Source organism: Vitis riparia, chromosome 16 (assembly GCF_004353265.1).
Source record: "Vitis riparia cultivar Riparia Gloire de Montpellier isolate 1030 chromosome 16, EGFV_Vit.rip_1.0, whole genome shotgun sequence".
Lineage (NCBI taxonomy): Eukaryota > Viridiplantae > Streptophyta > Magnoliopsida > Vitales > Vitaceae > Vitis > Vitis riparia.
In genome coordinates, this window is record NC_048446.1 from 17,453,984 (window position 1) to 17,480,445 (window position 26,462).

Below are 26,462 nucleotides of genomic sequence, written 5' to 3' on the forward strand. Positions count from 1 at the left end.
ATTCATTAACCAAAATTTTTCCTGTGATATGTAAAGCATGACAACACCACTAAGCAAAAACATTTAGAAGTGGGAAAAAAGAGGTGAAAGTATTTTAAAGAACCAAAAAAGAGTGCTTGAAGAGAAGACCAAAACATCAAAAAGCATTCGCAGGAATGTAAGAAGATGGGTGTATGAGACGGCCAGATAACTTGAGAACTTATTGAGTTGTGGGCATTGAGCAATCTCCTTGGCAATTGATTTCAAATCCATATGGGGAGATTATGAACATTCAGCAGTTAAAGAAACAAAAGAAGGCAGTCACATGTCAAAAGGCCAGGAAGTGTCTTTTTCTACATAGTTAATTGTACATACTGAGGTCTCTATTAGTATATCAACTGTTTCTGATATTCCTTGCTTTTATCTTCACCTCGTTGGTGTAGACCACCGGTCGCACCTGAACTTGGGAAGCTGGCATTTCCCTCTGGCTGGATTGTGGGCCCCTGTAGTTCCTTGCTCTTATCTTCACCAGGTTGGCGCAGCCCCGTCTGACCTGAACTCAGGAAGCTGGCATTTCCGGCTTGCTGGAATATAGGCTGCACAGGTGCTTGTGGTTTGGGTGCTGGATTTTGGGCCATGACATTATGCTGAAATGAGAAGTCAGTTTGATGAAAGTTACCCAACCCCAAGTTCAAGCCATTGTCTATTTGGGCTGGAACTTTTAGAGATGCCTTGCTTTTATCTTCACCGGGTTGGTATCTACCAGTCTCACCTGAACTTGGGAAGTTGATATTTCCGTCTTTCTGGGATGTAGGCTGTACGGGTGCTTGTAGTTCAGGTGCTGGATTTTCTGCCACATCATATTGCTGGAAGGGAAAGTCAGTTTGTTGCAAGTTGCCCAAGCCAAAGTTTGAGCCATTGTTGGTTTGGGCGTGTGGTGAGCTGAGTTGCTGCTGGAAGTAGTCCTCGATGGACAGATGATCGCTTGTAAGAGTTTTTATTGCAAATTCAATACATGGGTCAGTCCATGAATCCCCAAAAGGCAACTCATGAGGGGGTTCTGGATTCTCAGCCCCCTTATTTTCATCTTCAGCCACTCCAGCATGCTCTATGGGAATAGAACCATCCCCCAGAGGCAAGGAAAGAGGGCACCCGTGCTTCACCTTGTCCTTATTCTCAGCCTCAACCTTTTCAGCTTGCTCTTCTGGAGGAGCCAAGTCTTCAACAGGAGTTTTACCACCATTTGATTCCAATAACACTTCCAACTTTTGGGAAGGTTGAAAGGAGCACTTTGTCTCAGGCTCAGCCTCAGCTGTACCTGCTTCTATCTCACCTGAATGTCCAGCTGCAACTCGACTACCTCGATTAGTGGTTTTCAGCTCTGGTGTCACATCAGCTTCAAGCCCAGCAAGTCGTTTTGAAGCTCGACGTGGCAAGTCACGAGGTTTTTTGTTCCTGTAATTGCACAAACCAGGTTGGGTCTTCCTTTTTCCACGAACTTTTGCCCTATTTTCCAGTGGTTGTTTTTCTGCAAGGGGCTCAACCAAAGGCGCTGAATCTAACACATTTTTAGCATCATCACTTTTCTCTCCTATAGGCTCTGAACCCTTGGCTTCTGAGAGGTATAAGCTGCTCTCTGTGACTTTTGCACCTGCAGCATGCAGTAAATTCAAATTAGGTGCTACCTTTTACCATATCTCTCAAAGGCTTATTATCTATTGAACCCATCAACCAAATCTCCTATTTTAGGACAATCGTTCTTGGTTCCAAATTTCATGTAGATGACCAGAGATATAATGGCCTCTCTTGTTCCAATTTTGAAGTCAAATGTTCAATGTGACAAGACTACCTACTATAGTACCTATTTCATGTTCTCATGAAAAGCCAGTCTGTACATCACTGGAAAAAAGGCATCTAAAGTTCAGATTAGAACAGCTTGCTAAAAGCAGCATTTGGATTATAATCCCTTCTAAGGATGTCTAGGTAAAATTCCTAAATATGGGTTCCACACAGCCCAATATGATTTTTAAGTGTTTTGGAAAAGCATGCTTTCACTCAAAACACAATGCAGGAAATAGAATGGAGTTTTATATAACTTTTTAAATGTCAAAATTACCTTTATTCTCACAAAAGTTCGTTTAAAACAGTGCTCCCAAATGCAAAATCAAACGCATAAAAACAGCATTGGCTTCTGCTTCTGCTTCTACTTCTAAACACCAAAAGCTACAGCAATCCCAAATGGGCATAATACAAACCAGTCCATGCCCAAGCAATTCAAGTGGAAAACAATAGGGAAAGAAAAAGAAATAAATAAATGGAAATTTCAAGCAAAACATATCAAATGCAAAACAAAACAGGGTCATGTATATAAAACTACAGTGCAAAAAACCTGTGCTCCCCTCTGGGCTAGAACATCAACCAACTCACTCAACAACTAGGCTTCCAATTAAAAGGAAGATAGCAAAAGCCCTCACAAGATCCATGATTCTCCTAATCTGGTGAACAAACTGCCACCACCTTGTCTCATCAGAAAATACACAGGAAATAACAGTCAAAAAATCCCCATCAACAGCAGTTAGAGATACCAAGAAAAAGCTCCTTTTCATCAGTCTTTTTCCAGAAACATTCCCATTGATCTTTTTGAGCAATTTGGCACATAGTCTGTCCAATTCTCAATTTCCAGAGGTTTAACATTGACTTCTTCAATTTTATCTATGGAATATGCCTGTCCAACTCTCAATCTAGGGTTTCAACAAACACCTTTGTCTCAGATTTACAGAGATTGTTGGTTTTAAGACTAAGAATTTTTCGGGTATGTCCTTCACACTAAAGATTTTATATGTTTGATATCTGGTGCTCCCAAATGGGTATCTTTTTTGTAAATTTTATATTTTGTTTGAATATTTGAAATAATGTTGTAAATGATTAACTCTCTGAAGTGTTATTTAATATTTCTTTTTTAAAATGTTCAATTACTTGTTTTGATGTTTTCTTTGGGCTAGATCCCTCAATATTTTACACCTAAATGTTATCCCTCATAATAGAAAGGATCACACTAAGGAATCATGGTATTTACTATTTTCATTTTGGTGAATTGAGTTCTTATTTTTCATTAATCATTTCAGTTTATGGATAGGACCCTCCTTCCTAATATGTTCCATGTATAAAAATTTGAAATATGCCATTTTAGGTTCTATTCTTTCTTAATATGTTCTATTTTTTTTTTTCGCTATCTTCTTTTATCCCCACATGTTTGGATAATCTCTACTAGTTTTAATTCAATAAAATGGTGTTTTCATGGCACTTTATAGGATTCTAATAGATTCATACCAAAGATTAGAAACAAAGGAATGATAAAGTTAGCGAATGAATGAGAGGAAACAAGAAAAGCATGTCACTGCAAGAACTTTACATTGATCAGAAGTATGTTCAGAGTTCAGTAGGCATTCACCTGAACAGGCAGATTTAGGGATTCCTTCATCGCTTGCTATCTTGCCCAATTTCAAGCTCTGACCCCTTGTAACCTGTCTTCTTGCTCCACCACCTGCTAATTCTTGCTTTCTGGGAACAACAGGTGACTAAGAGAAGCAGAATAGAAAAAAGAAAAAAAGAAAGTTAAGACTTTCCATGAATCAATATAGTTAACCTGCAGAATGATTTCAATTGGAACAGCAAAGAATAATGAAAAATAATCTCAAGAATGAAAAAGCAATTATGAAATTTGTTGTAGCACCTAATTTACAGGAAAATAAATGCAATAGATAAAGCAAGGTTTTTTCCCCCTTGTCTTCATAAATTTCATGGGAAAACATGATGGGAAATATGTCGTCATTTTGTAATAAAAGCAAATAAGATGCTGAATTCTTAGCCACATGAAAACACAAAACTAAAAACTAAAAGAAACCCAGATCTGATATCATGGACACAAATCTATCCTATTGTATAATTTCACCAGCCCATCACTGCATCAGATGAAAGAAAATATTGACAATTCCTTGGAGCATACATAATTCCATGCTGAATTGTTTCCATGCACACCATTGAAAATCATCTTACTGTCATAAGGCATCCCAAATGTAGGCAAGAGTCGAGTCTGTAAGCCAAATGGTGATGTAAGAATCAAGTTCGTAAGCTGAAAGGTGACAGATTTGGTCTGGGTGAAGTTTCTCTAACAAATAGTGTCATCCTAGGCAAATGGTGTGCATGTTTCCAAGGAAAGGTGACACTCTTTGCATTTTATTGGGGTTTTGATTGTGAGATGATACAAAAAAAAAACTCATTTCTATGAACATCTGTGGTGAATTTTATCTGCCCTTCTAAGTTTCCTAAACTTTATTTGCTTTCCAAGTTTAGAAATTCCACCATCTCCCCATCTAGACCATCCACTCCTTTAACATCTTAGAATTTTAACTTTTATCACAATTTGACTAACAAAGAAATTGATGACGACTCTTCCTAATTGCACTCTTTATTCCCCATCTTTTCCCAACAACCAAGTATGGTAGTTATTGCCCTCAAGTTTATCTTTTACTCGTACCTTCTTTCTAGCTTTGAACAAATATGAGAGATGAGTTTCCTTTCCACCAACCAATTTCATCTAGAGATCTAAAGCACCACCTAAAGTAAGAGCTTTTGCATAGCTTATAGCCAACAGAAACACAAATACCAACATGTTGCAGCTGAGAAGGCACCATAAAGTCTTTGGCCACAATTGGTGTCTCGTGCATAGGAACAAAGAAGACAATGGATTTCCTTTTCCTACACCGTCTAGAGGCATTGAACTAATGCCATGAACTTTTCAGACTCACTAGATTGGATTGGGTCCCTTGAAAGGTGGCATATATGATTGTTTACATGGTTTGATTGGGGTGAGGATAGGAAGTGGAGAGGAAAAGGTTGTTTACAGTATCTTCTCTTTGCGTTAGGCTTTTACAGTGGGTGGCTTCCTTGTTTTTCTTGGGATTGTGGTTTGTGAGCCAAGCAATGGCTTTGGGGGAGTGGTTTTGGTGAGGTAGGATCTTATTGCTTGTTTTTCATGGTTGGTTTGTTAGTCTTGTACTCTTGGCATTTTAGGGCTTGGTTATGTCGATTTGGGAGCCCTATGGCTTGGGTAGTGGTTTGTTGTTTTCTTCTTTCGCCTGCTTTTTGGCACTGTTTGTATAATCCATGTGTACTTGGCACACCTTTCTTTGTGCTTTAAATATATTTGCTTATTTACCTACCTTAAAATAAATAGATAAAAAAATAAATAAAATATAAAAAAATCAAGAGCATAGTACCATAGCATGTGGCCATTTTCCATCAACTCTGGGTGATCTACTTGGAGACAAATTCCAAGAGTTTTAAGGAATTTATCATAGTTGAAGACTCAATGTAAACACCTTTGTTCATCCTTATGGACGTCAATTTTTTCAAACGGCTTATGTACCTCACTGAGTATGATCATGCTATATTAGAGATCTACTTGTTGCATGAGTAGGAGAATTATGGAGAGCATATTAAGTGAGTTCCTCTTCCATTAAGTTGTCTGAAAGTATGATACCCAAGCCTTTCAGTTCCACCCAACATACCTGTGTTGACACAACATGACATAGTTGTAAGTATGGGATCTTTGTTGAGCACTCCTATTTTACTTTAGGTGTGATTGTTTATTGATATCCTTCTATTCTTTCAACTTTCTTAGTAATAATTACATTAGATAAAAAGAATAGTTGGTTGAAAAATGAATTTTTGTAAGAATATGTAGACGGAAGCATTTAACAAGTATATTTTTAATTGATTTTTCTTTTATTGCACCATATCCCAATATCCATGCTTGTTTTTTTGAATCCTTTTTAGTAAAGTCTTTGTATTCTAAAATTTGAGTTATAAAGGATCAAACATTAAAACACATACCCACATCCAACACTCGTACCTAGAACCCTTGCAACATAGGCTTGAAGTTCTGTGATGAATGCTTATTAGGTAATCGAGATCAATTAATTAGTGGTAGCATTTTCCTAGGTCATAGGGAACCATGGTTAGAACTTACTCTAAATCTAATAGGAAAAAACCGACTATAGAGACAAAGATGCTATCTTTGTTGGAAGACTTAATCCATGGCAAGTCCTTCGGGTTTCAATAACTTCATATACAAGGGTAACTCAACCATAGTTATACGATGGCCCTTTAAAAGGAAAAAAGGGTCTTCAAAGTTAGACTTCATGTTATGGAAAGTTTTTGATCTGTATATAAAGCTAGGATGCTCCCTTTTATGAATGCAACGCTTTGCTTTTAGTAGATGTCTTGGCCAAGTGAGGTGGTTTTATGCCGAAGGACTTTGCAAGTGATCTCATCCCCATAAGAGGTTATTTGCACTTTCTCAACTGATTACTCTTTTAGGATGTCAGCTTTATTCTATGCTTTTTCTTGTACACCTTTTATAGATTCATTCGTTTACTCTTGACTTTAATGCAATGAATTTGATGTTTTTGACCAAACTAAGTAAATAATAATGTCAACTCTTGCATTAGTACACTCTTGGTGGAGAAGGATAAGGCCAAGAGTGTAGAAGGATAAGGCCATTGGACCATTGGAAGATGGTAGGATCTAATAACCAGCCATATAAGTGCCTTACTTGAGCAAAATTAGCACCACAACGTAAAGACAGTTTTCCATGGGATTAGTATAGGCATTAAGTTAGTAATGTTCCATGGTTGTAGCTCAAAGGTGGTGCCATGTCACAATGAACTAGAGGTCTTGAGGTCTTGAGGTTGAGCTTTCTCGGTATTTAAGTGGTATAGGGTCCAAGCGTTGGGCCCATATCTTACTTTCATACCTAGAGAAAGGGATTAATCAAAAAACCAAAAAAACTTAAACATTACTAACTATCCAGCACATCATATAAGGAAACCTATACTTAATTGTTACTTTATTTATCATACTATTGTAAATACATAACTAAAATGCTGAAATTGCACATGGATTCATGCGATCTAACGAAATCTTTTCTGTAACTCCTTATGTGATCGCTTAGGAGACACATCACCAAAGTCTCTCATAAGTAATTCAGACCTTTGATCATAGAGATCTTTACATTTCCACATAGTGTCTCATAGGTAATTCATGACTTTAATTTTTTAAATCTTTGTATTTTCATTATTTTTTTTAACAAAACATTCACTAAATATGCTCCTAGAAATTATCTACCAAATTTACCATGTATAAAATATTCATAACGTATCGTAGTCAAGCTTTAGATTCATTGCACTTCTCATAATGCTTTTGGAGGAAATAAATATTCGAGCTTCAATAATGGAATACATATGTATGGTATTGCCACATCCACTATTAATGAATTTCTACACCCATTTTGATGTAATGAAATACAATATTGTGATACCCCTGATATGCCCAAAAACCATGATAGCTCAAACAATTAGGTAGTTGTAGGAAGCAATGGCAATGGGGTTGGTTCAATTTAGGTCACCCCTACCTCAACCCTACCCTTGTAGTCTAATACTTCCTCATCTTCGACTAAAATGAAAAGTAGAGCTAAATGGGAGAAAATTTGGATTCCTAATACCTGCCCTAATTCGCCTTGGTTTACAAATTACCCATTAAAAAAAATATGGCATACAAAAATATTTTATATTTAATTCAAGGAGAGAGAGAGAGAGAGGGAGAGCTAACTTGAATTTTATCTTTCACATATTTAAAAGGGAAAAAGTTAAAAAAGAGAAGAGAAAGAAATAAAATATGGATTTAATTTTACATACATTTTATAAATAATTTTCCCTACCTCCAAACCCTTAAGAAATCTAACTCGAGTTTTAAAATAAAACCCAAACCCAACCCTACTCTAGCTATGCTGTGTTGTTTAGGAGTGAGGTCCCTAAAAATACCCTCCTCATTACCATCCCTAGTTGAAGGTGTCTTCCAATTGAACTTGTCCATGACTAATTGAGACATCTCATTCTCACAGCACTATCTTTGACTTTGTGTGTGTATATCTGTCTATGTGTGTATGTATGTGTGTGAGAGAGAGAAAGAGAGCGGACTCTGTACACATATGTATCACCATTAGTTGCCTAGACAACGCAACAATCTTCCTCAAAGTAGCCTCATTACTAGCTTCTTTCTCAATCAAATCTCACAAAAATGGTAGTTCGAAGTATTACGCCAATCCAAAGCATTGAAGGTAGGTTAATTGTTGTAAGGATACGACATTGCATTTCATCCTCGTTGAAGCACTTCAAGAAGAGGAGGATGAAGGTTGACTATGCTAGCTCAAAGGAAAGGAAACCTTGGCTCAAAGAAGTAGCTACCCCCTCCTCGACAACTGTGTCAGAGCTACACCAATTGGGGGATTCCTCCCACCAATAGAGTTGCATTTGCTACTTGCTTCAAGGCCCCCAATGGCATAAACAACATGGTACTTGTCTCTAGCTCCCTTGACCTTAACCGCCACATGAGAGGGGTTGATTCAATAACCAACCAAACTCTCTACTCCCTATTCCTGGGTCATCACGATCATCTGCAAATATAGCCACAAAGTGATCAAAGAGTTATGGGAAGTTCTAGGGGAGTTTCCTCCTTTAAAATTGGCTTTAAGTCTTGTTCTCATTAGATCTTCATAGCACAACTTTGCTACTAAACCAAGATTTTATCTTGCAACATTGAGGTGGGCCATTGATAAACATTGTTAGCACTTTGATCATATTAAAGAAAACCGTCTAAAGCGTCAAGCTATGGCCAATATGATCAAAAAGTACAAAGTCAACGTGAGGGAGAACAAAGTAACACCAAAAGAAGTGAAGTAGGAAGCAAATTAGGTCAAGAAAGAACTTAGAGGGTCCAGGGCAACGGCATAGACAATCAAACATAGCAATGGATCCATCTCATCAAGGCAAAGAGAATTATATTAGAAAAAAAGAGAATTTCATTAAAGAGCTAGCCACCTCGTGATTCAAGCTTGAGACTTGGTCAACGAAGCTTATTATTGTCAACCAAACCAAGGTCGAGGATATGGATTAGTTAAAAGGAGGATTTTGAACAACAATGTTAGGATCCAGTGCTCAAGGCACATTAGATAGACTATGACACGGGCTATCTAAATACTTGTGCCGATCGTAGCATTTCAAATAGCAAGCTTCAAGACAAGGATAATCTCGTAAGTTCTTGCAGCATCCTCTCTTGGCAACCCCTCAATTGAAGTCTCAACCACAAAAGCTATCAATAATGCCAACACCAACCATCCATCTAGTGAAAATGTAAAGGTTAAAGAAATTGTGGTTGGTTGACTAGTTAGGGTCTAGGCTCTTTCCTTTTTTTCATTTTTTTGTTTGGGGGGGAGGGGGGTAATTTATTATCTTGAGTTTATAATTATTAAAATCATTAGGACGAACCTCATTGAATACTTTTCCTACTAATGCTTTTGGATGTTTTTCTCATCTGAGCTGTATGCTACTATTCTACTTCCATATATACAGATATTTCCCAGCAACCCATCTATGTGTGTATTCCATTTGTGCTCTAGGGATAACATTTATTGGATGTAGATGCTTTTTTGAGAAATTATGAAAAGTGTCGCATATGTAATTTAGCATTAATTTGGCTTAAATGATTGTCACCATGTGGGTACCATTTAGGGTTACCCAGGGCCATGGTATAGCCAAAAAAGTTGCCATATTTCATTACCGTGACTTCTCTAAATTTCATAAAGATTTTAGTCAAATACCGCACAACTAAGCCCCCATGCCTTAGCTAAAAACCTGGCACTTCTTTGGATCAGAAAGGTTTGTGTCTCATAGCAACTTCAGTTTCAATTTGCTCTAACCCACTTCAGTCAATCTAGTCCACTCCAGGCCTTCTGTCGAATTTGAATTTTCCACACTTGAATTTCAATTTTTGGTCTTCCTTCAGAAAAAATTACACAAATTTGGAGGAAAGAAATCTATAAATGAGCACATAGTCAGAACCATATTGTCCCATTCAAAATGACAGATCAAAATTTTCATCGAAATGGACTTGACATTAGAGGCAAACCACACAATCCTAGGCAGTTCCAGACAATAAATGCTCCAACTGGGGCAAGTTGTTAGGTGTCAGAAATCGAGCAAAACGCATGAAGGACAACATCAGAAATACATCAGCACATACAACAGTAACAACAACAGCAACACCAGGAATACATCAGCAAATACAACAGTAACAACAATAATTGTTTTGCTATTCCTAAAAGCTGATTCCTTGACATTGCACATAAAATTCCTATAACTTTTCTTTTTTTTCCCTAATAGATAAAAAAAAAAGATCTATTAAGAAGAGGCACCAAAAGAACGACTCAAGGTATACAATACCTATACACCCACTGCCAAACCAGCCAAAAAAGTACAAATAAACAAGCACCCAGCTAGGTCAAACAACAACCTTAGCTAGAGCCCAACCAATCAATAAAACTGACTATAGTTAGAGGACAATCAGCTATAAACAACTTGGCCTCTGTCCAAAGGGAAAAAACAAAAAATGTATTTGAGTCTCTGGATTGACAGCACATCATCATTGAAGGTCAATCTATTCCTCACCTTCCAAACCGTCCAAAATATGTAAAAAGGAGCTGCTCTCCACACCTTCTTGTGCTTTTTGCCCACAAATGAACAATACCAACTAAGGAGAGTCTTTTTAACTAAGGAAGGCAACACCCATGACACCCCAAACAAAGTAAATAGCAAATCCCATAAAACCCTTGTTTTTGTACAATGAAGAAGAAGATGGTCTATAGTCTCTTCCTTCTCATGACACAAAAAGCATCTATTTGCCAAAGCCCACCCTCTTTTTTGAATTAAATCCAATGTTAAAGCTATGCCCCATGTAGTCTCCCAACCAAAGAAGCTAATCTTAGGTTGCACCCACACGTTCCAAATGCAACTTGAAGGAAAAAGAGAAGGGTTGTCCGGCTCAAGAGCATAGTAGAAGGATTTGACCGAGAACTTTCCACTCTTTGTTTCAGTCCAAAACACCATATCTTCCACATCTCCACGCACTCTCTTCCCATGTAGCCGCTCTAAGAAGCTTTCCACCTCCTTCACCTCCCAATCATTAAAGGCTCTTGAGAAACAAGGGTTCCATCCCCCTAACCCCCCTCAGCCAAGGGGTCCCAAATATCCGCCATCCACGTTTTCTTATCCTCAATTAAAGCAAATAGGGAAGGGAATGACACACATAACGGAGAATCCCCGCACCACCTATCCCTCCAAAATCTCACCCTCCTCCCGTTCCCTACCGAGAAGGAAATCCTAGAACCCACAAAGTCCCAATCCATCCTTATCCCTTTCCAAAGCCCCACACCATACACCTCTCTCACTTCCCGAGAACACCATTCTCCTCTATCTTCCCCGTACTTCCCTCTAATCACTTGATTCCACAAAGCCTCTCTCTTATTTGCAAAACGTCAATTCCATTTACAAAGAAGAGCCTTATTAAGAGTGCATCAAAGACATAAAATAGATGGGTAAATTCGACAACGTACTTCGAATTAAGGTCGCCCTTCCTCCTTTGGATATGAATTGTCTCTTCCATATAGCCAACCTTTTACGGAACCGCTCTTCCACACCATCCCAAACTGTCACTGACTTAAACGGTGCACCCAAAGGAAGGCCCAAATAAGTGGACGGGAGGCTACCCACTCTACAACCAAAATCTATAGCAAGATCATCAATATTCTCCACCCTACCTACAGGAATTAGTTCACTCTTTTCCAAGTTTATTCTCAACCCCGACACAGCCTCAAACCACATAAGCAACCAGCTAAGATAGGTCAATTGATCTTGGGAAGCTTGGCGAAACACCAAGGTATCATCAACAAACAACAAATGGGAAATCCGAACCCCTTCTTCACTCCTACCCTTCACCCTCCAACCCGACAAAAAACCTCCATCCACTACCCTCTTAATGAGACAACTAAACACCTCCACAGCAATCACAAATAAATAAGGCAAAAGTGGATCCCCCTGCCTCAAACCCCTTGAGTTTTGAAAGAAACTCATAGAGGTGTCATTAACCAACACAGAGAAACTTGTAGTGGAAATGCACCACTTGATCCACCCTACCCATTCCTATAAGTTATTAAGACATCAGCACATGGCTTTGGCATAGCTATACAGAAAAAATGTTCCATTGACTTTAATTGTTTCCAAATAGACCATTCTCAACATCCCCTTCATAATCCTGTCAATGTTAACTATCTAAATCAACCAAAAAAATTCTAATATTTAATTGGACATCCACACTTCACTTTCTCGTCCCTGAGAGTCTCTTTGTCATTGAGACATTGAACTGTTCCACAAACTCTTCAGTTTGACGGCCTCCATGAAAATCCACAATTTACAGATTGAGATTCAAAACCCATTTTCTGCCATCCCTTACAAGAGTAACTATGCTGAGAATGATAACGGAAAAAGTTCTCACAAAGAAATCCATGACAGAAGCATCATCCTAAATGAGGATTTCAATTAGATTCAAGAACTTAATTGTCCACAGAACTTTGATACATTATCCACAGCTTCACCCGCAATATTAGTTGACCCTACAGTGTTGGAAGGGTGGGAAACAAATCATACAGAACCAAGGGGACACAAGAAGATTTGTCACTTGAGGAGGCATCCTAGCAGCAATGACTTGGAAGGGTAAGAAACAAGTCAAACAGAACCAAGGGGACAAAAGAAGACTTGTCACATGAGCAGGCATCCTAGCAGCCATGACTTGGATGGGTGGGAAACAAATCAAACAGAACTACGGGGACACAAGAAGACTTATCACATGAGCAGGCATCCTAACAGCCATGACTTGGAAGGATGGGAAACAAATCAAACAGAACCAAGGGAACACAAGAAGACTTGTCACATGAGCAAGCACCCTAGCAGCCATGACTTGGAAGGGTAGGAAACAAATCAAACAGAACCAAGGGGACACAAGGAGACTTGTCAAATGAGCAGGCATCCCACCAGCCATGACTAGAAAGGGATAAGTGCTGGAAAAAGCACCTCCTGTTACTAGAAAGCCTTAATACAACTGGAAAGACTGTTCCAAGAGCCATGAAGGATATACATGACTACTAAAAGAAGTTAAAAATAAAATACAGTACCACCTTGCTGAAGACACAATCGCCAATCAAGTCATATACTTCAATCATGGTTCAAAATCGTGATATCATTCATTGACTTAGAGGATTCTGAGGCACATCAGTCTCGATGTCTCAGCTCGTTATTGGGCAATACATAAGATAGTTGAAAGGTTCAAAAAATTATTGGAAAAATAAGTGCAATTGAATAAGCTTTAAAAACTAATAAACTTAAAAATATATTAATATAATAATATTCAATTTATTATTAACAATAAATTATTATACAAAACAATATACTATGTATGGTACCATTACCAAATAAAATAATATATTACCAAAATTTATGCAATTCATACCACAATAATAAATTATCAAATTTCCACCTTTTCTTTTACTGATTCCAAACCCACTAGCATATAAGGCAAATTGATGCAATTCATAACACAATGAGCATTTAAAATAATAGATCATTCCTTTATAAAATAATACATTACCCCTTTTTCCAATCCCAAACACCACTAACCACACCATAAAAAGAGAGAGAGAGAGAGAGGAGGGTAGTCGGTGACTCGGTGTATCCAATTTGGCAAAAGCAAAGAACCTCCTCTACAATGCACACCCACACCACACCAGTAACGCTACGGAGACAAAGCAGAGAGAGGCAATACCAACATGCAAAGATTGTCATCGATGAAAGAATTTGATGTTTTTTTCTCCAACCACACAATCACCACAGCCACATCGCCGAGACGAAGGCATTATTGTAGTCATCCGTGATCGTTGTCAGCATGTCTTCTTTCTTCTTCTTCTTCTTCATCATCATGGATAGAGTCATGGGTCTACAAAAACCATTCTTTAAAGAGAATATTTGTTTTTTTCAAAGATTTCCCAGTTTTAGTTATTGTTTGACATTCTTTTATTGTGATTTGAAAGGGGAAAAAAATTATTTTTGGGTTTAAAGGGAGAAATTTTCAATAACTCAGACAATTCAATTGAGTCAACTCAGAATCTCACCCGAGTCAACTGAGTTTAGCTGATTCTTAGCCAAGTTTGTGTTTAAGATGGTATTGGATATCGAACTCAGCAAGGAAAGATTTCAGGTGAATACAACTCATCTAAATCATAACAATAAAACAAGTTTCTTATCCATCTTGACTTCAAATTATTTACATGGGAATTCGATTAGCACTGCAACGCTCAATTCCATACTATAGTTTGACTCAAGTTGGACAAGCAAAGTTTAAGGGTCAAACAACCACAATCCTCCGAGACCTCAAAAATGTATTGAACAAAAAGTACATGCCATAGGCAAGGAAATGTAATGCTACATAGGGTCTTCAACATGCTGTCTAGATTTTTTTTTTTTCTAATAACCGTGGAACCTTTCATAGTCAAGCTCTTAGGACTCTCCCTGGAGACCCAAACGTCGAGGTGTTGACCGCCCCGCAACAACTAGCACCGGGTAAATTCAGGGTATCATCAGTGGCAAGATTCGAACCCAGGATGATGTGCCACTTATTGGAACCATACTTCCTAGTATTCACCCTGACCAACTAGGTTACCCTAACGGGTAACATGCTGTCTAAATTTTAATGGAGGAAAATGTTTTTGAGGTCCGATTGTTGAACCAACTATCATCAATGTTGACAAGGTTCCCAAGAAAAACTAGTTTATCAAACCAAAATAATGGGAATATTTTCACATTGAGAATATGCATGCTTTAAGACCACACACACCAATTAGAATTCAGAACCTTCAGGCAATGAGAGCAATGTGTGAATATAGATGGCCCAAATGAAATTAAGCGAATTACAGCAAGACTATTTCAACTGTGCCCCCATTAAGTTCTACTCATAATTCTTCACAGAATTTCTTGCAATTTTCTTGTTCCTCTCATTGCTAATTCAGCTCAAGCATTTAAAATGAACCAAAATCAAATAGACCAACCAAAGGAAAGAATCTGCAAGTGATAAACAAAACTAAATAAAGTAATGAAGACAAAAGTTGAAGATTTAAAAACTGTGAATACTTACATAGGTTTTATCATCTTCCAAATTGATATCACCACTGTCTCTGGGCTTTGGCTTGAATGCAAGCCTTCCTGGGTCTCCAGTTTTAAGATAGCGAAGAGTGTCCTTCATTGAGCGGAATATATATCCATTTACAGGATCAGTGTAATACTGCAGGGATTTAAATATCACTTATATGATTCAAAGATGTCCAGCGGCAGAGAAACTAATAATTTTAGAGCAAAAGAATAATTGGGAAATTGAATGCAGCCAAGAGAAACTGCAAGCAGACAAGGAACAGGTAGAACCATGGAAAAGGAAAAAAAGGGTCAGAGGAATGAACTAGCAATTTACAAACTACAAGAATAATTTCAAGAGCTTCTCAAAACAAGCATATAGTCAACAAAAATAAGGACAGGAAACAAAGAAATACCGCATCTCTTCTGACTGTACCACACTTTTTTTGTATTTTTATTTCCTTAATCCATCCTGGAGGCAGGCCTTCTGCTGTTACCCTCTCAAATACAACCTAAGATTGCTTGAAAGTCAGAACTTTGTATATAAGTAGAAAACTATAAAGAAAAATTAAACACATATCAGTAAATAAACGCAGAAAAAGTGTGGAAACAAACTTTTTTTGCAATGCCTTTGCAATGTTTCTTCTTCTCCATGGATTTCTTCTTCCCTGCGGGTGCCATTGTCTTTATGGGTGTCTTCCTCTCTATGGATTTCTTCTGTATGGATTCACGATCATTGAGGGGAGCTTTGTTGAGATAACGAGACACCTCTGGCTTGGAATAGAATTTGAGTCCACTTGAGGGATGAATATAACACTACAATAAGCACAGATTGTCATAAAAATCATGGAGTATTCTCTTTATTAAAGGTAATTAACAGCTCTCTTCTCTAATGCATATTATTTGTCTTAATTCAATTCTTTCATTATAACCTGAGGAACCAATGTATTTTTTTTTCTTGATTAGGGAGGGGAGTTGAACCTTAACCTTAACAAACCAGATCCTTAATCCCTACGCCACGACTAAATGGTTCGAAAAATATTGAACAAAACTTAGATACAGATTAAAGACATTGCCAACAGTTGAATAGGTAAGTTGCATGTGAATATAAATGAATGTTCATTGGAGTCTCTAAATTTTAGACTACTGTACTTACCACAGGAAAATCAGAAATCCGGCTTCATGCCAGGAAAACCAACCGTGGTTGTTATTTTCATGTTTAGACAACTGATGTAAAGGTTTGGATACAAGAAGAAAGGCCTCTGATGTCATGACTAATAACAAGCACATAATGGGATTGTTAGAAAGAAGCTATGGGGGATGGGTATTAGAAAAGATGAGTAGCAATCTCCATGCATAAAATAAACAAATTCATGCATAATAGAGTGATAACTAGCATGAAACCATAAGAATAGGAAATAAGTTCATATATAATGAAACGATAGCTAGCACAAAATAATGAGTGAGAAGTGAAATTTTATTTATTATGATAGGCTTATATCAGAATGTATTGAGCCTCTTTTTTTTCCTTTTTCTGGGTGACAGGCAAAGATAGAATATATTAAAAGCCCCTAACAGAAGGGTGAACACCGACATTGAGTCTCTATCTTTTTGCATAACCAATGTCCCTCATGCTACAAATTTTCCAAAAGTAGCATCCTTGTGTATGTTTTTTGTCATGGAGAAACGCTTTAAAGTCAACAAATTCTAGAACATACTAGGGTAAGACAAAATACATTTGGTAAATCTTTGGAAACCACCCACTCAAATTAACTTACAAAATAAAATCCAAAATTTCCAAACCAACCAAATTTCAAAATTCATGATTCAATATTTTTTTGCTTTTTCCGGCCCTCATTTCCTGATGAAAATTTAAGAGAAATGAAAAATAAAAGACGTGAAAAGCAAATATCATTTCTCCATTTTAATTCTCATAATTTTACATATCTCTCAACTTTTCCCAACTCAGGTTGGAAACATGGTGAAATGGGTCTTCGTACACAATGGGGTGTAGCCCTCCATAATAAGCACAAGTTTTCCACACCACAACGAAAGCAGAATTCGATTCCAAGTCCCAGTTACATTCCCTGAACACTCTCCCAGCAGTCTAATTGGCACATTCTCATTTTTCCCTTTCACTTAATAGCAAAAGAATCATCATCGTCCACATCAATCATTCCCACATCACATAACTGGGTTTTTTAGTATAAATCACCAGTCAAAAAAATTAAACTTTTAGCAAAAATTATTACAAAAAATTAAAATAAATTTTCAATTTCAACTAACATTCATAAAAGGGTTTCGCCGACAAGCATCCAGTAACCAAAAACCAACACAAAGTTCACATTTTTTTTCATAAAATCAAGCACCAACTAAAACAAATTTTCACTCAAAAACCCAATCAGAGAGCTCAATTACTCCCTCCCCGTTTTCCCAGAGCACATTTCTTGCCACTAAAAGCAAAAATTGGCACAAAAATTTCAGCTCAAGAAACCAATTTCCGAAATGCCAACCAAACACCAGCAGGAAAAACTGAAACCAGAGCTCCGATGAGAAAAACAGAAAGAAAGCGACAAAGATCAAGACGAACTGAGCTGAAACCCTAGAATGAGAGAGACTGGTAGAAGCAAACACTACCTTATATTTTCTACCGGTGGAGGTCAGCTTCATCTCCACCTTCCATCCCGGCGGAAGCCAGTCATCCGAAGAAGGCTCCTTCATATCGGCGGGAATAGGAAGTTTCCCGGCGACGATCGCCGAGAATTGGAGTGGAGCGAAACGGAATCGGCTTCTCGATTCTCTAGAAGGTGTGAAATAAGAGAGAAGGGCTCACACTCTCTCCTATCCGACAAATAATAATAAATTAAAGAAAGAAAAGTGAGGTTTTAGAAACCACGTGTTGCCAAAGCTTTTATGTGTAGAAACGCCAAACGTGTCGGAAGTATGTTGAATGATGATATTACCCCTCGCCACCTCTCCCTCTTCTTCAAGTTCAACGCTTGCCTTTTCTCCTTCCAGTACTGTACTTTTGGATTTTTTTATATTATTATTTCAAGTGAAATTAATCGTTTCAAATTGAAATTTTAATACAAACATAATTTATAAATTAATATAAAATACTATATTTTCATTATTTTGCCTCATAACTGATTTTAAAAATGGTTTTTGAAAACTATTATATTATTTTTATAAATAAAAAATATGTTTAAAAATCTAAAATATTTTTAATCTCTTTTTAAATATATTTTACAAATAAATTTTATATATAGTGTTTTATTTTTTATCATTTTACATATTTACATAATTATTATTTAAAAAGGTCGTCAGAAAATAAGTAAAAACAATATAAAACAATTAAAAAATATTTTATAAGAATATTATATTTTATACCTATTAGAATGAAAAATAAAAAACCGTTTTTAATTATTAAATATATTTTCTATGTTTTTTGTTTAAATAACAAAAAATTATTCTAAAAAATAATTATCAAACATATTTTAAAGTCTATTTGGCAACCGTTTTCATAAACAACTTTCTATTTTTTAGAAGAAAAAAAAAACATGTTTAGCAACTAAAAATTATTTTATATTTTTTATAATTAAAAACAAAAATAAGATGTTTTTAAATAATACATTTTAGTTATTTTCTTTTCACTTGTTTTTTAAACATTATTTTAAAAAATAATTATACAAACATGTAAAATTATTAAAAATGAAATCCTAAACATAAAAATTATTTTTTAAAATATTAAAAACATTTTAGGTTTCAAATAAACTTTTATTCTAATACAAAAGACAAATTCTCAAAAACTATTTTTTAGAAATATTTGAAAAAATGTAACCAAATAGGCCTTATTTTTTCCCTATAAATTTTTATATTAGGTTTATCTTTTAAAAGATAAATAAGAGAATTTTTCTCAAAATCTTGTTTAAATGATAGAAATAGACACATAATCAAACATTATTTATTTCTATTTTGAAAATGTTGAAGTGTTTTTATTTTTAAGGAATATTTGGGATAAAGAGACAAAATTTTTCATTTTGAAAGGATAAATTCCATATGTCTAAATTATAAACATGCATCCTTAATTTAATGTGAATATTTTTTGTTCTTTTCTCTTCTTTTTTTCCTTTTTTTTTAATTTTTTTCAGAAGTGTTACAATAGGGGGTAGGTATAAAAAGAAAAAGGAAAATGGTTGAGAGTTGAGTAATTTTAGACACATAAATATTAAATAAATAAATAAATTATTATTATTATTATGATAAAATTTTATGATTTATATTGAATTTTGTTTCAAAATAATAAAACAAGCCATTAAAGTGCTTTAAATGGTGGAAGAAAAAAGTTGTAATAATTAATTATGGTGGATATTTTAATTATTTTCATTAATTCCATTTTAATAATATAGATAATAGTCAAAGGTTGACTTTGTGAGTTTCCCATGATGCTTCATTCAAAGATTAACGCATAGTCAAAATCAAAATATACGACATCTCAGATTATTTATTTTATTTTATTTTAATTAAATTATTTATTTGTTTCCTTCTCAATCGGTCCAAATATCTTTAATTAAATTAAAATATATGGCAAACAAAATTGGTTAATTTTTAAAAGTTAGCTTAAGAAAGGAAAATGTTGGGTGTCCTACACTTGAGCACTTTTAACTTTTTAGTGATTTGATGCTAATAAATTTTTATATTTGATAAACAAAGACATTGTTTATTATATTAAATTATGCTCGGTAACGGTTTCGCAAAGAGTTATGAAACATAGTTTTTTATAATAATTTTTAGAAACTATTTTATAATATTTTGTGAAACAAAAATTTATTTAAAAACCTGAAATAATTTTAACATTTTTAATATGTTTTAAAAATAATTTTTATGTCTACTATTATATTATTAATCCTTTTATATATGTGTAATTTTTTTTTAAATAGTTTTTAAAAATCAAGTGAAAACAATATAAAATAATTTTAAAAATATATTTTTTTGTTTTTGAAAATAAAAAATAAAAACTAATTTTTGGTTTTTAAACACTTTTTCTTAATTTTTTATTCTATAAAATAGAAAATTATTATAAAAAACAATTACCTACCATATTCTAATTATATATCATAATAATAAAAATAGTAGCCTCTACAACACCCTTTTTTAGGAAAATCATTTTTAATTATAGTGATAGAAATAATTATGATTTAACAAATAAAATGTAAAAACTAAAAATAGATTTTTTCTTTTTCTTTTTTTAACCTTTAGAATCAATTTAGAATAGTATTTTTAGCTTTAATTGGAAGATAAAATTAAAATTAAAAATCATATAATAAATTTTTTTTTTAAAATATTAAACATGAAACAATTTCTTATATGAATTGAAATAAAATTGAAATAACATTTTTTCTAATTTTTTAAGGTTATAAATTGTTTTTTTTTAAGGAATTTAATTAAATAAATATAAAAGCTTTTATTAAATTTAAAGACAAATTTAACCAAGCCCTCCTTTCTCAATTTTTTTTCTTCTTTTTTCTTTTTCCTTTTTAATTTGAGTAGATAGTGTGCATGAGTAGCACATGGCAAGAAGAAGAAAAGAACACGTGTGTGTGATTTGTGATGTAGGATAGCCTCAAAAGTCTGCCCTAATGCTTCCAAAATGCATGGCTTCCTTCACCACCCATAAACACTAGAAGACAAACACACTCAACTCCACAACCTAATCCTCACTAAAAGCCATCCAATGGCTAGTCACTCTCCCCGTCCGTTCCTTCACCTAACCCCAATCTCCAAACAAAACCATCTCTCACCTCAAATGAAAAAATACATGCTTCCAACTGTTGTGCCATCGGTTTTAACGTAAAAAATATTATTTACACCAAAACATATTAGGTTTTAACATGTTAAATCAATCATTTCTATATCTATAAGAATCATTTAATATTATAAAAGATAGAGTTAGTATCAATTAACAGTTTATATTCCTCACTTCTTATATTTATACCCTAAATTATAAGTCTTTCGTTGATATATCTCATTTTTCCTCTCATATGACCTTTATGAGATTGTCTTCATCTTATAACTTTTTTCACATTTAATTTAAAATATTTATAAATATATATTTTAATATTTTTTTCTTATGTACGAGAAAATCTAACATATCATTTAAAAAAAATTATATAATACTTTTTATAATAGGAAATTTATTCATAATTTGAAACACTTTCCAATCATAACTTAAAAAAATACATGCTTCCAATTACCGACATAAAAATATATGAGGTTTTAATATGATTAGGTTAATCATGTTACTTTCACTTATAAGAGATAATTATTTTATTGTGTTGTAAAGAATATTATAAATGATAGAGTTAGATATAATTATTAAATTCCCAAAACATTTCATATTCCCCATTTTTATGCATCTATACCCTAAATTATAAGTCTTTCGTTTCATCAATATCTCTCATTTTTTTTCATTTTTTTCATCTACCTCATAGTGTCTTTATTAATTTATTTTCATTTTATAACTTTTTCCACTTATAACTTAAAATATTTATGAAAATATTTTTAATAAATTTTCAAATTTATCAAAATATTTATCATATCACTTAGAAAATATTTTATATAATACTCTTCATTAAAAAAAAAAATTATACACAAATTGAAACGCTTTCCAATCATACCAATCTGTGACGCTTTCCAACACCACCCATACTCAAAACTTCCATTACCAAGTCTCCTAAAAGTTGTGGAATTATTCTAAACCTGAAAATAGTCAAAATACACAAAGAAGTAGAAAAACCTTACACTCTTTGCAAACATATATTTGAAACTTTCTGTTTCTCTTCCTTTTTTCTTTTTCTTTTTTGCTTGAGAACCAATCAGTTGTGAAGTGGGTTTGGTCCACCAGGAACAAGCTGATAAGAGACGGTATGTATTGGGTCGTCATTTTTTCCTTTGCTTGCTTCTTGATCATGAGCTCCAGGGTTTGAAGAAAACTGATGTGAAAACCATGAAGAATATTGCTTAGCTCTTACCTTCCTTTCTGGTTCTTCGACGCTGCTGATGGCGGACAGACAATTAATCGATGAATGGATCAATGCTATGATGATGATCAGGAAAATGAGAAACGGGACTGGAGAATTTTGAATTCTCATGATTGATCAAATGAGAGGAAAAGAGCTGGGAAAAGAGTTGGGAAAAGAGAACCTGAAGGCAAGAAACAGATGATTGTGTGTGTTGGAAAAGTTGGAATTCTATTAATAAGAAAAAACAATGAGTAGGGCACAGCCAAAAACCCTAATAAAAGTTAATTCAACGATTTTAAATTCTCAGGAAAATGATATTAATTCCATGGAAAGAAAAACTTGTTGTTTGGCTTCAACATCATGATGATGATGCATGAAAGTTGACTTGTATTTCTAGCTAGGAAGTCACTTTCTCGAGAAAAAGTTTGGCTAATCAGGTGGAAAAAAAAAGGGGGTAAAACATATAAGAGAATAAAAACAGCTGGTGGAGATTAAAATAAACCGCTGAAGTTGACAGATAATTGATGTATTTGATTAATAATTGAGAAATTAAAGACAAAGCTGACGTTGTCTGCAGTGCAGGCTGTTTGAATAAATTGAATTGGGATGGATATACAAACAAAATCAATTGCTTTTTCCTTGTCAGGCTTTAGATTTATCAGTTTAATTTCTTGTGATTATTTTGTTTTCAAGCCATTGACTAAATTGATGAGAAAAAAAAAAATCTATTTTTCTGCTTCAGCTGAATTGAATTAATAAAGCAAGGCTTAGGGTATCGTAGACCCAAATTTATCACATTTAATTTATTTATTATTATTATTTTTTTTCATTTTTCACTTTCTCTTTCTTACTTTCCCATTTTCTCTATTTTCTTCCCATTTCTTTCCCTATTTTCCCTTTTTACTTTTTTCCTTCAATTTTCCCTATACCCACCGGTTCCTTTGTCTTCTCTTTCCTTTTCTTTTCTTTATTAATCATCTCATTTTTTCTTTCTTTCTTTCTCTCTCTCTAACCTGTGGCCGCCTCTCGCCATTACCAGTAGCTCCATTGCTGACGATAGTCCTCTTCAATGCCAATAGTCATTCCCCACTCCAACCATAGTTTTTTCTCTCTCTCTTCTTTCCTACCCATCATCATCTATCACGATTTCTCACCATGGTCATTATCCTTTCATCTTTATCCACAGTTATTGTTATCGTGGTTATCCTCTCACTGTACCTTTCTTCTCTACATGACTTCAAGACCATGAGTGTTTGGCTTGTATTTGGGTTATTGGATTTTGTTTGTCGACTTGAATTCGGGTTGAACTTAGTTTCAATATTATTTGGCCTTGGGCTTATTGGTATTTGGATTAGGCTACTTTATTAATTAGATTTGATTTATGATTTAAGATTTGGGCTTAGTATCTTTGTTGTAGAATTGTCATTTCAATTGAATTGCATTTAGGTTTCCTTTTATTTTTATGGGGCTGGTATATTATCTAAGCTCTAATTATTCCTTTTTCTTATTCATTTGGGTTTTTCTTGGTGTTTGGACTAGTGTTTTGGCATTGTGCTGAGAATGGGAAAAACATGGAAGCGGCTGGAGCAGGTGAAGACAAGACATGGATCGAACGGATCAGAATTTTTAGATTAAAAAGGGAAAAATAAGCAGAAAAAGAGAGAGGGGAGGACGGCTCTAGGGGACTTTTTTGAATCCTCTCAATATTTTTTATGATATTTGTGAAAGGATTGAGAGTTTTTTTTTCTTAATTTTTGAGCTTCATTTAGGGTCATTACTATTATTGGGACTACACTTCTAAGGTTATTTATTAATCCTTGTCCTTGTAATTTTTGTTGTATATATTTGTTTTAATTTTTTTCCAATATACATGTAAATGGGTTTGTTTAGATTTTTACGTGTATATCCATTTAATTTGTTATTCATGGATTTATTTTATTTGTTATTTGTATTTTATACGCTCAATTAGCCTTTGTTCATTTATTTATTGCTTGTTTGTTAATGAAAAATGTATGAAAAATATAATTTATTTGTGTTTTATCCCTCAATTGGTAGGATAATCCTATAATGAGATAAAATTTTTTGAAAAATGTTTTATTTTTTCTTTGCATCGAAAATTCATTTTGGAATAAAAATTTCATTCTTTTAAATAAATATTTGTTTAGTAGTCTAGAATCTTTGTTTGATAAGGTTTTTTTATATTAATAAATAAAAACCATTAGCTAAAATTATATCAAAAAATTTTACTTGTATAAATAAAACCCTTCAAAATAAAAAATTGAAAAACTGTTTTTTAATAAAAGTAAGGAAAAATAAGTTTTTTTATAATTAAACTAAAGAAAAAAAAACCTCTTTTAATAAAATGAAATTTCTCTTTTTAACAAATTGAAATCTTCTTTTAATAAATTATTTTAAAAAATGAATATGTTTTTTATAATTTGTTATTAAGTTTTTAATAAATTTGAAATTGTCAAAATCATTTTTAATAAATATGAGATAAGCTAAATTCCTTTGACATAAACTTGTATTTTATTTATTTAAGGAATCATAAATTTTTTTTTTCTTTCTTTCCAATTAAATTTGTAAAATACTTTCTTTTAATAAGTATTAAACAAATTTTTTTTTTGGATAAACTAATAAAAAAAAATCTCTAAGCCAAGATTCAGTATTTGTAAGTAAAATTATGAAATGCTTCTATTATGAAATAAAAGACAAATTAAATTTTATTCTTAGATAAATTTATATAAAAAAAAAATCTTCTTATTTTTAAATGTAGGGCAAATTTATTTTCTTCATAAAGGTTAAGCAAATTTTACCTGAAATGAAAATTGTGGGAGATTTTTTTATTTTTTATTTTTTTATTGTAAACAATTTCTTTTAAATAAAATTGAATTGAAATTTTTTTAATACAAAATCTTAAAAATCATTTTTGTTATGGTAAAAGTAAAATAAAATTCCTCCCTATTAAATAAAATTGTGAAAATGTAAATTTCTCTCTTTAAACAAAATATAAAATTTTGAAGTTCATTTTTTTTTTTTTTATGAATAAAACTTGAAAAATCATTTTTAAATAAAATTAGATAAACTTTCTTTTTAGTTTTATTATTATTATGATTATTATTATTATTATTTATTTACTTTTAGTCCTAATAAAATTGAATAAACCATTTTTTTTAATAACTTTAATTTTTTTAATTGAATCAAACAATAAATAATTTCTGATAAATAAAAAAATGATTGAAACATTTTTGTAATTAATTTTGGAAAAATTTGTGTTTCTATTAATTTTTTTTTGTATTAATAAAATTGGATTGAATATTATTTTTTTTATAAATAAAAGTGTAAAAGTTTTGGCTTTTTTTAATTGAAACATTTTTCCTTGATAAAGTTATAATTTTTTTTAATAATTTTATTAAAAAAACTTTTTTTTTTCTTAAATGAGGATTAAACTTGAAATACTTTGTAAATAAAATTATAAAAATTCATTCTTTTCCCAACAAAGGTAAATAAAAATCATTTCTTTGTAAATAAAATCAATTTTTTTTCTTTTTATATATATTATTTTTAATAAATTCTTTTAATAGTATTAAGTGTAAATAACTTTCTTGAAAATTGAACAAAAAGCGAAATTGAATCAAATCATTAATTGAAAATAAATTGATTTTTTTTGTAAATAAATAATTTGAAATTGTTTTTAATAAACTCCTTTGAAATTTCTTGAAATATATATATACAATAAATCAATTTGCATAATCTTCTTGTCATTTATTCTATGTATTCTTGTAATTAGATTTCATCATTATTTTTCTGTATATCGATTTTCACCGTGACTTGTACATACTCATTTGTGTGATTATTTTTATTGGTATACATAATTAATTAATTAATTATCACAATTCTCATGATTTGTTTAGTAGAAACTGTATGTATACAGACTTAGAGGGGTGATATGACTCACAATCGTACCTTCCCAATAAGTAACTTGACCTTTGGACCTAAACTCGGTTTTTCACAAACCTGTTTTTCCTTCAGGAGTCAGGTTTTTTTTTTCCCTTTAAAATTAAAACAAAAATAAATGATGAATCCAAGTATTTTAAAAATCATATTTTTCACCAAATAAATAAAAAGTAAGTCATCGTCGAATGTGGACGCATGTGAAAAATATGGATCCACATGTATGTTTGATTTTGAAAAAATTGAGGGAAAATGAGAAGAAAAGAAAATAAAGAGAAAAAGTAGAAAGGAAAAAAAGTAAAGAAAAATAAAAAATAGATTTAAAGTAAATAAATTATTTTTATATGTTTTTTCAAATTCATTTAACTTATTTTCCCTC

At 33.1% G+C, this 26,462-nt stretch overlaps 1 protein-coding gene across 1 annotated transcript; it reads right to left on the reverse strand.

Annotated features, from left to right (window-relative positions):
- Window positions 1-187: 187 nt before the first annotated feature.
- LOC117933031 lies at window positions 188-17,948 on the reverse strand. Its single transcript, XM_034854378.1, has 6 exons — window positions 17,745-17,948; window positions 15,723-15,923; window positions 15,524-15,619; window positions 15,115-15,261; window positions 3,431-3,557; window positions 188-1,630 (listed from the first exon to the last, which is right to left on the reverse strand). Exons 1-6 carry the CDS (start codon window positions 17,826-17,828, stop codon window positions 366-368), a joined length of 1,920 nt encoding a protein of 639 aa, XP_034710269.1. The 5' UTR covers window positions 17,829-17,948; the 3' UTR covers window positions 188-365.
- Window positions 17,949-26,462: the final 8,514 nt, after the last annotated feature.